The sequence below is a fragment of the Curcuma longa genome, chromosome 2 (genome assembly GCF_044706935.1).
Source record: "Curcuma longa cultivar G26 ecotype Majalengka, Jawa Barat chromosome 2, ITB_CL_G26_1.1, whole genome shotgun sequence".
NCBI lineage: Eukaryota > Viridiplantae > Streptophyta > Magnoliopsida > Zingiberales > Zingiberaceae > Curcuma > Curcuma longa.
The window spans coordinates 14908771-14920219 of NC_133862.1; the positions used below are offsets into that span (position 1 = coordinate 14908771).

At 39.7% G+C, this 11449-nt stretch overlaps 2 protein-coding genes across 4 annotated transcripts; one reads left to right on the forward strand and one right to left on the reverse strand.

Annotated features, from left to right (window-relative positions):
• Window positions 1-5537: 5537 nt before the first annotated feature.
• On the forward strand, window positions 5538-7861 carry LOC141821855 (glycosyltransferase BC10-like). Of its 3 annotated transcripts, none has more exons than XM_074709229.1 (3): window positions 5538-5744; window positions 5829-6730; window positions 7183-7861. In XM_074709229.1, the coding sequence occupies exons 2-3, from the start codon at window positions 6218-6220 to the stop codon at window positions 7822-7824; spliced, it is 1155 nt and encodes a 384-aa protein (XP_074565330.1). In that variant the 5' UTR covers window positions 5538-5744; window positions 5829-6217; the 3' UTR covers window positions 7825-7861. The 3 variants fall into 3 exon arrangements, with proteins under 3 accessions (XP_074565330.1, XP_074565331.1, XP_074565329.1); XM_074709230.1 differs by having other exon boundaries at window positions 5872-6730; XM_074709228.1 differs by having other exon boundaries at window positions 5538-6730.
• Window positions 7862-8942: 1081 nt separating this feature from the next.
• LOC141822337 (uncharacterized protein At5g01610-like) lies at window positions 8943-9763 on the reverse strand. Its single transcript, XM_074709779.1, has one exon. It carries the CDS (start codon window positions 9552-9554, stop codon window positions 9051-9053), a length of 504 nt encoding a protein of 167 aa, XP_074565880.1. The 5' UTR covers window positions 9555-9763; the 3' UTR covers window positions 8943-9050.
• Between the last annotated feature and the right edge of the window lie 1686 nt (window positions 9764-11449).

Sequence of the window (11449 nt, forward strand, 5' to 3'; positions counted from 1 at the left end):
AAACTTTGAATTTTTCATTACTTTACGAGTTTATTCCTTATTTGTTGTGTAGAATTAGTATTTCATTCTTATGCATTGTGTAGGATGTGTATGTGGCCGTGTGGGTCACTTTTATATTTTGTTACTGGTATAATCCATATTTTGTAGTATGGATAGGCCGTGTGGGCCTTATTATATGTTTGTATTCAGGGAATTGTCAGTGATACTGGGGAGGTGCTGTCGAAATTTTTCGGACGGCTATCTCCCGGGTCGTGACAATTTAGTGGTATCAGAGTGTAGGTTTACGTTCTGTTTGTCACATTTTAGAGTCTATCGGAGCATGGTTTTACGATTAGTTTTTCGAAATTGATCGTTGCATTTTAGGACTTAGGTTTAGCATTTGTTCGGAATTGTTTTGTATCGAGTAACCGAAAGTCGTATTTGTCGTCGTATCGAGTTTATCGGATTTTGAGTTGCTCGATCCAGATCGTGAGATGGAAATGGCATGGCAAAGATCTCTGAAAAAAACCTGTAAGTATTTTAGTATATTTCTCTAGTTGGGTAGAAAATTTATATTGATCGTGTATCAGGTACACTTTAATATATGACCCCTATACCTCGAGGCCGAGGCCGAGGCCGAGGACGAGGTCGACACCTGGGACGACCTGATATGTCGGAGGAGCCCGATCTTATTCAGGAGAGGGATATATGGGATCAAAACCTTGATATTTCGATTGGAGAGCCGAGTGGTTAGACCCAGGGGATTCCTCCAGATATGCCTACATCTGCTCCGGCTGGTAAGAGTCGTATTATGACCTTGGACACTTATGAGTATATGGATTGTACGGACTCAGAGAAGGTCAGGTTGGCTATTTATCACTTGCGGGATGAGGCTCTTACTTGGTGGAAGACTCAGAAGATCGTAATTGGAGAGCGGGAGGTGACATGGGCATCTTTCAGAGGGGCATTCGAGAGAGTATTTTCTGGCGACCTTCTGCAGGGCACGCCGTCAGGAGTTCTTGAGTCTGAAGCAAGGAGAAAGGTCAGTCACGGAATATAACACAGAATTTAAGAAACTTTTCAGAGTTCTGTCCACAGCTGGTGGCGCAGGACGGGGATTGGATGGATCAGTTTGTACAGGGCCTTGCTGTATACATTCGAGACAGGATGTAGGTCTGTCAGCCGGACTCTCAGCCGACTGCTCAGAAGCGACAAAGGACTAGACAGCCGTCTAGAGAACAGTTTCGTAGTACTTCATATTTGGGCCAGAAAGATCAGTATAGGAAGTGTAATCGATGCGGATCGCATAGTCATATGATGGATGATTGCCCACTGGATCAGCCTATCTGTTACTATTGCAAATTACAGAGTGCTTATACGATCAGAAGATTGTACTCTGAAGGCTCAGCTGGAGTCTAATGGTGCTGCATCTTCTGGAGGACATCCTATCCAACAGCGATCTCAGAGGACACAGAGGCCCAAAGTACCACAGCAGCAGCACCCCTACCACCCCAGCCACAGATGTATATGCTTCAGGGGAGCGACCAGGCAGCTCCACCGATAGCTTTTCAGTATCCTACTGGTCCAGAGACGCGTTATTCTACATAGCAGTATTTACCAGCCGTACCTCAGTCATACATGCTACCTCAGCAGTAACCTCAGTTTCCGAAACTCCAGCTCCTCCGAGTCATATTCCAACGGAGTGGCGGCCTTCTACCTCTCAGCCGGTTACGCAGCCGTCTAGCACTGAGGTTGGACGTGTCTATGCGATTACTCGGGAGGATACACAGCGGGCCGATGGATCGGTCATCAGGGGTATGGTTTCTGTCTATTCTATATATGCAGATACTTTGATTGATACTGGTAGCTCTCACTCTTTTATATCTAGAGTATTTTTGAGAAAAATTGGTTAAAGTACGATGATTAGATTGTGTAGTCTAGCAGTATCTTTACCATCCGATGAAGTGTAGGACTACCAATCAGCAGATTAGGGAATGTCCGTTTGATTTCGACGGTCATACCCTTACAGTGGATCTGCAGGTGCTTGATATGGCAGAATTCGATATCATTCTGGGTATGGATTGGTTGGCCACTTACCACTCTACAGTAGATTGCCGAGCGAGAGTGGTTACTTTTCGACCTCTGGATCAACCCACTTGGGAATTCGTTGATACTCAGAGTGATGGATTATCTATTATATCGGCTATATAGGCTCAGAGACTATTAAACAATGGCTGCCGCGGTTATCTATTGTTTCTGAAGCAAACAGAGGAAGACAGTATTTCTTGTCCTTCCGATGTTCGTATCGTCAGAGAGTTTTAGGATGTATTCCCGGACGAGCTTCCTGGTTTGCCACCACAGAGGCAAGTTCAGTTTACTATCGAGGTAATTCCGGGCACGGCACCAGTGTCCAAGGCCCCATATCGGATGGCACCTCTGAAAGAGTTGGAGGAACTTAAAGTCCAACTACAAGAATTATTGGACCAGGGTTTCATTCGTCCGAGTGTTTCACCCTAGGGAGCCCCAGTCCTATTTGTAAAGAAAAAGGATGGATCTATACGATTGTGTATTGATTACCGCCAGTTGAATGCGGTAACCGTGAAGAACAAGTATCCATTGCCTCGCATCGATGACTTATTTGACCATTTGAAGGGTTCATGCGTGTACTCTAAGATTGATCTGCGATCTGGCTATCATCAGCTCAGAGTACGAGACGAGAATGTCCAGAAGACAGCTTTACGCACTCGGTACGGACACTATGAGTTCTTGGTGATGTCGTTCGGTCTCACCAATGCTCCGGCCGTATTTATGAATCTGATGAATCAGATTTTCTTGGAGTATTTAGATCGGTTCGTCATTGTCTTCATCGATGATTGGTCAGTTCCTAGCTAACAGAACAAATCGTACTCTTATATGGTTAATGCAACCACAGATTCTGTTAAGGAATGAAGAAAGAGTTGCATTTGTGCAGACCTTGAAATGAAGCTTTTTTTTTCTCCATATCCAGCTCAGGAATGGGCACTATTCAATGTAAGCAATCACAGTGATGAATCCATCACACATGATATGTGGAAACCCACAAATATTGGCAACCTTAGTGTAGGCACTGGACCCTGTATCTCGTACAAACACTCACTTGGTGGGCCAATTTTGTAAATGTTCGATGCAATTGATAACTTGAAATGTGTAGGAAATCTATGGAGTTTGTAGGGGTTAGGCCACAGGTATATGGTGTGAGAAATCATCATTAGCATCAAGTCATGTATGTTCCAACTCCTAACTATTTAAGGTTGTTCACATAAGGCTCTATGTAAGACAATATCACTAGTTGTATTGAAAAATTGAGTGAACAGCCATCACTCAGCTAAGATATATATATATATATATATATATATATATATATATATATATATATATATATATATATATATATATATACACGAGCCTCCTAATGAACATGTTCGCGAGTTACCTAACGAACATGTTCACGAGCCTCCTAACGAACACGTTCACGACCTCATGAACTAAATACTGTTAAGTTCGAGCTTGACTCGATAATATTTTCGAGCTCAAAATCAAGCTTGAGCTCGGCTCATTAATGTAATCGAACGAACTCGAACAAACTTTTTTTCAAACCGAGATTTGAATAGTTCGTGAGGGGCTTGGCTCGATATTACACCCCTAGTTATTGCGGGATAGACTTGTTACAGTGGACAATGATTGAATCTCGACGAAGGCGAGGCAATGTCCTCTCCCATAGTGGCCAATTACAATGTTTCGATTTACCTCTTCACATATGGTCATGGGCCCGATCGTGTGGGACTGTTGGGGTGATAAATTTTACTTTTTTATTATAGAAAAGGTTCTATAGTTGGAGCTTTATCTTTGAAAAGATTGAGAATCTCAAATTGAATATTATCACCAACAATATTAGAAGAATTATCTTCTGAATATTTTTTCTTGAAATCGGAATTAATTTTTTTTCTTACTCATAATAAACTTATATGAAAAATATAAGTAAATAATCAATTTGTATAGAAAATATCACATATATGATAAACAATTACATGAATAAAATATAAAACTTATTGAGCTTATGAAGAATCCAAGATGGAAGGCTATATTGAATTACCACTATGAATTTCAGAAATAAAGATGAGAAATTTGATTTAGAGCTTTTACCAATTATGTATTCTTCAATTGCCGCTTTTATCCATCGGACTTTGAAATTGCAACTCTAGAAATTTAAGAAATAGAGATCGAAAATTTGATTTAGGATTTTCAACTCATATTTATTTTTCAGTGGCTATTTTTATCTATTAGATTTTGAAATTGTAACTCAAAAAAATAAAAAAAATTAATTTAGGACTTTCAATTTCTCTTTATTCTTCAATTGCTGAAATTGCAATTCCAAAAAAAAAAAAAAATCTTTAATCGTCACTTTATATTTCGGAGTTCCGAACATCTTCTCATTCATGGTCTCATCCTTTTTAATTATTTTTATTTTATTTGAAGGAAAATAAATTATTTAAAATTTGTATTAAAAATTGAGGGGCTTACCTGCTCGAGTGATAGCCAAGGTAAGGTAAGGTAGATTTAATAGGATTGTACATTTTATTATATTAACCCTACAATTTAATATAAATTAACCCACAATTTGCTTTTAGGCCATCCATATCACTCCCACTACACATGGATAAAATATTAATATCGATAAGATAAAAATATTATTTTTATTTCACAAACTATAAAATGTAAAATATAATATTCTTTTGAAAAAAAAAAAAAGATAAAATCCACCACCTAAGCGGTCTCACGATCATCTGATAAACTGCAGTTGATCACGACGCATGCAACTTTGCTTGTAACCAACTCAGTTATGTCCCGAGGACAAATAATAATCTCAGTTAGTCTTATTGACTATCTGTGAGGTGACCGGTCCGGTCCCAAAGAAGTTTTCTATCGACCGCCAGGGTAAATCGGGAAGCGCACGCAACGGCCAACCCTAAATCCTAATATTCTTCTGTAAAAGGTGGAATCCGTCACCTTAGCGGCCTCACATGGTCGGTTCCACGACCATTTGTGAGAAGGTAAATCGAGAAATTGCAGTTGATCACGACGCAGGAAGGTATTGCCTGGCTTCGCTAGGATTCGAACTCTTGCCCTCTTCTGTAAGTCTGCTGTATCGTAATCAACTCAGCTATGTCCCGGGACCTAAATCCTAATATTCTAAATTATAGGAAAAGAATTAGATGAAAGCACGATGTTTAAATTGAAAATTCTCTTTGGAAAATGGAGACTACTTTTATAATATAATTTATGAAGTGGAGAGACGTTTTGTAAAATACGTAAAATGTTAGAGCGAAATAAAAATTTTGTTCTTTTATAAATAAATGAAGACGCTAGCATTCTGTACATGCACCTCGCCGTTCTTACTTCCGATGGGGAGAGTGATTGGACCCCACTCGTGTTGGCCAACAGAAACGCGGTATACTTTGCTAGAAATTCAAATTGCGATCTCTCCATTGTCTTCGTTAGTTCCTATGAAAAAATGGGAGGATACGCCAGTCCAAAAGGGTTGCTCTCGATTGGCGACGATGGAATTGTTGGCTGCGTCCTCCCGCTATTGGATCAGCTACGCAACAGAAACCTTCGATGTTTCGCCTCGGTTCAATCGATCGTAGTTCAGTCGGCGTCGCGATCACCGGTGGCCTAAGTTTGCCCAGCAGATCGGAGTGAGGAAGAAGGGAAGGCTTGTTCCGTAGGTGAGTTCAGCTTTCTCAATATCGTTTTTTTGTCTTGTGGAGGTCGGTTGGATCCGTGTATCTTTCTGTGGCTTTGATTCGTAGATTTTTGGGGAAAACATAAGATTTTGTTGTTGTGGTCGAGGAGGATCGAGAACTGAGATTGGAGTCGCGGCTGATGGGTGTTTGAGCTGGGGCTTCTGTTGATTTCAATCCTTTTCCTCTGACTCCTGAGTTCTCACAGAAAATAGGGGGGAAAACCCACCCAGTTTTGTTTGTCAACGTTTGGGACCTCTGATGGTTTATTAGGGATTAGTCGGAGCTGCAAAGTCTGGAGGAGGCTCCTTCAGCTATCTGGAAGTTGAATAGTTATAAATCGTCAGCGATCTTGAGTTGGGCTTTGGAATTCTTGCAAACAAGAAGCTCACTTGATAGAAAGAGTTCAGAACCTAAGGCCTGAGGGCTGAGGCGTGCACGAGGCCAGAATTTGAAGTATGTGGAAGCTGACTAGAAATGAAGAGGAGGATTACTTCCCTTCATCCCCAAGAAAGGACTGGTCAATTGGACTGATGAAGTTTGTATTGGCTCTAGGTATTTTGATGATGGGAGTTGTTCTAGGATTGTGCTTGAGCTCCAACTTTACCCACAACTTCAATTCACGGACTGAGCTGTTCTTCCCATCAACGATGTACTCTATGAACTGCGATAAGGACAGTTTAAGCATTAAGAGCTTTCTTGGCCCAACACACTTGCAGCATAGCATGACAGATGAGGAACTCTTTTGGCGGGCATCATTGGTGCCCCATATGGAGGAGTATCCATTTAACAGGGTGCCAAAGGTGGCTTTCTTGTTCTTGACAAGGGGACCATTGCCTTTTGTGCCACTTTGGGAAAGGTTCTTTAAGGGACACAAAGGGTTATATTCGATTTACGTCCACACGTTACCTGACTATAAGCTTAATGTCAATGACGATTCTGCATTTTATGGTCGACAAATCCCAAGTGAAGTAAGTACTCTGTTTCAAACCACATTCCAAATATTTCCTACTTATATCTATTGAATGATTGCTAAATGGCAGAAGAATGCTAATCAAACTGCCTAATATTCTTGTGTCATGATACAATTTTTTTTCTTTTATCCCATTGTCGGCATAAATGTCTTGCATCTCAAAATGGATGTGTTTCATGTTCTTGGTGATGGATTAAACAAAATAGATAATGTAATGCTACCATATAGTCTTCTGTACAGTTACAGTTTAGATAAATGCATGCACATTATAGGAATACTTTCTTCTTTTTTTTTTTTTTGCAACTTGTTTAAATTTTTGAGTATGAACAAGTATGGGCATTCTTTAGTTATCCTTGTCACCATTGTTTAAAGTTATAGTTAATTTGAAACAATGCTCAGAAGCTCAAGTTAAATTTCATTGATATCTCTGTATGGATTGGTGTTTTGCAGGGGGTGTATTGGGGATCTATTACATTGGTTGACGCTGAGAAGCGTCTGTTAGCAAATGCTTTACTGGATTTTTCCAATGAACGCTTTGTTCTTCTCTCTGAAAGCTGCGTACCAATATATAATTTCCCCACTATCTATGAGTACCTCATAAACTCTGCCCATAGTTTTGTTGACTCCTATGATGCAGATACGAAACAAGGGCGTGGACGCTACAACCGACGCATGGCTCCACATATACAACTATATCAATGGAGGAAAGGCTCAGAATGGTTTGAGCTCAAGCGGGAGTTGGCAGTAAACATAGTTGCAGACTATAATTACTACCACATCTTTAGAAAATACTGCAAACCTTCATGCTATCCTGATGAACACTACATTCCAACATACTTGAACATGTTCCATGGAGTTCTCAATGCAAATCGTAGCATCACTTGGGTTGATTGGTCAAGAGGTGGGCCTCATCCAGCAAGATACGGTGCTTCAAGTATCACGGTGGGTTTCATCAAAGCTATTAGGAATAATGGGACCTTCTGTATGTATAATTCGAGGCCATCTTCCATTTGTTTTCTTTTTGCAAGAAAATTTGCTCCTAGTGCCTTGGCACCTCTGATGAACCTCACTTCCGAAGTCATGGGCTTTTGATATATCCTTTATTGTCAGTGTCACTCCATGAGATTGATTCTTGCCTGTTTTATATAACAGATAGATGGCTTATGTGTGATTTACCCTGTTTAACTGTGGTCTCAGAGATGAGAAATGAGAAGGAACAGCTGAGCAGAACTCTTCTAATTTTTTGACGTTTTCACAATAGTTTGTATCAGGAACCCACTTTGACACCTTTTTATAGCTAGTAAAGTTCCTTTTACTATGTCCATCTTACACTAGTTCTGTGAACAAGTTAATCTTTTATCTCATTTCTTGACTTCAATGGTGCAACTTAGGAAAGTGAAGAACTTGTTGGATTCAGTTATTGAAACTACGGCCAAGTAATAAGAAAGAAACCAATTATGATAAATAGGAATTAGATCAACCAAATGTTGTTGTTACACTTTTGTCTATTATTAATCTGAATACATTCAAGTTCCTAATCACAAAGCTGGCTTTTTGGCTGAACGGGAGATGAAGTGTATTGAGGTGTCTTGCCACAAGAGGAGGCCAAAATAATTTCCTATTTTTTCAGATATTAATGGAAACTTTGTACTATTCCATTTTCTTATAGTAAGTGCCATTATTTACGTCCAATTTCTGTTACACTGAATGGTAAAGTTTGACAAGGAAAATGATTAGATTAAGTTCTTCCCTTAATGCTCCATTCTTTTTTATCTAACAATAAGTTGTAACAGTTTGGCTCAAGCAGTGATTGTATTTTCAATTGGTCTGTAATTAACTCTATTTTTTTCTTCTCAAATGAAAAGATTTAGCAACAAGACTTACTCTTCTATGTTAGAAAGACGCTAAGCTAGATCTCCTAACTCATTGAATTGCTACAGCAAAGAATTTAGCAGAAAGAATAAAACAGTACAAATTAATGAACTTAACATCGAGATCGTTAGCAGGCATCAACTAAACTCCATTTTCTTCTAAAAAAATGTGCATTTTCTTCTCTTAGAAAAGGATGTGTGTATGCCGTATGCATGCATGAGATGCTCTGATCACAATTATGAAGAAATCTCACAATTGATCGCTTCAGGGAAAATAATTCAGAATTATGGGAAAAGAAAAAAGAAAGGGAGAAGCAAAAATCGTACTGAGCTCGTTATTTGAAACAATAATGTTACAGGATTCGGAGTTCTGAAGCATGATTCTAATTCACAAGGCGGGCAAGAATTTATTTCATTTTCACCATCAACAAGAGATCTTAAACGGGCTCATGATTCGGCCGACAGGACGGCGGCGGCGGCGGCGGCGGTGGCGCAGTCGAAGCCGCAGCTGCACCGCGGGCACTCCTCGAAGTTGGAGACGGGGAAGGAGGCGGAGAGCGGACCGACGTAGAAGTTGAGGGCGGCGTCGTTCCGCGCGACGCTGTTGATGCTGAACCAAGCGAAAAGGACCTTGACGCTGACCCCTTTCAGGTTGGTCAGCGCCCCGGCGTCCACCTTCCCGGCGATCTTCCTGCCGTACTTGAGCACGTACCCGCCGTCCACCTTGAACTCGCAATCGCTGGCCAGGAGCACCGTGAAGCTCCCGTCGCCCTTCAGCTCGTAGCTCTGCACGCCCTCCGGAAGGATGCCCTTGGGGAAATCGAACTTCTCGAGCATCTCGTAGGCGGAGGGTTGCTCGGAGCCCGGCGAGTCAGCGGAGGAGAGGGTTAGGGCGGAGACGACAACAACGAGGAGGAGGAGGACGCAAGATCGATTTTTGAAAGCAGCCATTGCCGAAAGATTGGATTTTGAGATGGTTTCGTGAAGATTGTCTTGCGAGGAATCGAACGGGGAGATGATTTTTTCAATCGGGAGAGGCGATTGGATTTTGATGATGAAGAGGAGGAGGTGGAATAGTGTTCAGGAAGGTAGCAAATGGGGGCAAGAAAGGTGGCAACAGACTGGAATTTTGGTGAAGCACGTTAAAATATTGTCTTCAGTATTCCTAAAAGGAAAGAAAACAAAAATAAAACACAGTGTAAACAAATTGTGAGTTCCACATGCAAAATCTCTAGAAATAGGCTTTAGGGTTAGCCATAAATCTATCCAATCCTCTGTTATCCATCTCCTCAATGGTTTCACTAACCCTAATTTCCATTTTTTATATGGAAGACCATTGTTGAAACTTTGATAGGTCCACCACCCTTTTCAGAGGGTGCTCCTTATGCTTTTTAGTTTTGCCTGAATTAGTTTTGTGAAGCCACCAAAATAGCATATATGAAACACTTATTTTTAGGCTGTTGCTTGTGCTACATGATCCATTGAAATTGTTGTGAAGTTTGGCAATAGGCCGGAATGATAGGCTTGTTAACTCGTAGTGATTAACAGCTTTGAAGTACATAGTTGCTTTTTTAGGCTTACTTCACTCCCACGAATGGTGTGCAATTGAGGTTTGATATTTTTTTTTTTAAAAAGATATAATGAGATCATTCAATGTTATGCAATTCACACCAGGAAGAGCCCCGTGATCCGCTCGGATCATTCAATTTCAGGATAACTTCTCTAGAATTGCCTACCAGAGTAGGGACATGAATAAGAGGATCGATAAATTTAAAGTGATTTGGTCTAGTCCACTTTTAACATTTATATATGTCAATCCATTAAAGGGAGCCTTAGCACAATAATAGAATTATTGTCACGTGACTTAGTAGTCATACATTTGAGTTGCGAAATAACCTCTTTAATGTAGGATAAGACTGTGTAATAGGTTTAATGTGATCTGATACTTTCTTAGGACTCCGTATTAGTGAAAGTTTCTGCCTATGCCATTTGAGTTGCACATGTCTAGATTTTTATGAGACATTGAATCATTTGGAAGATTTACATTACACTAGTACTCAAACGATTTGGTTGGTCAAGGCTAGGTCAATTGGTCACGCCACATTGTGCCTAACAAAATGTGAACAACAACAAAATGCAAATTGTGTCAACAAAATATCGTCCAAGCTCCATGGATTGCACATAAATTAGAGCTATCATGTGCTTCCCGCCATGTGCCCCATCAACTTATACCTTCTTCCCTAAGACATGATTTTATATTAAAATTGGAATATTTTAAATTTCTCTAACTTCCTCCAATTTTTAGATATGACATTAAAGTTTTGACGAAAATCCTAAGAGCTCTACGAGAACACTCTTTTCTTTTCTTCTTTCTTCTCATTTTGAAAATCTTCTAATAAATAATTATATTCCAAAAAATCTCAACAAGAGATGGTTTACTCTTAATAGGTGCCTTTTATAATTTTGAAATTGAAGATTGGGCATCTACCCTACCTTATTTTCATTTAGTTCCATCCTTATATACCAATATCATCATTTCTCAAAGTCGCCAAAACTTATATCTAAGCATCACTTGCGTGACAAGATCCACCCTAATGAGATCCTAACATTGATGAGTTATGTTTTTTACTTGTAATTTCAAAAAGGAGTTGGAACTTAATTCAATTTTTTTATTTTCTAAATCTATTTTCTTCTTCCACTATAATGAAATTGAGTGATTTTTATGAGCTATAGAAATAAAAGCCATAACCAAACAAACAAATATAACTAAATTCACAATATCAAGACACACTTTTCCAAATTATTTAAAAGAATAAAAAAAATGCTCAATGAATATATGAATAAAG

What these genes read in the sequence shown, in the direction of transcription:
- LOC141821855 (XM_074709228.1), top strand. Translation starts at nt 6,218, where the DNA reads ATGTGGAAGCTGACTAGAAATGAAGAGGAGGATTACTTCCCTTCATCC. An exon ending in GTCGACAAATCCCAAGTGAA is followed by an intron (nt 6,731 to 7,182) that starts GTAAGTACTCTG and finishes GGTGTTTTGCAG; the next exon opens with GGGGTGTATTGGGGATCTAT.
- LOC141822337 (XM_074709779.1), bottom strand. Translation starts at nt 9,554, where the DNA reads ATGGCTGCTTTCAAAAATCGATCTTGCGTCCTCCTCCTCCTCGTTGTT.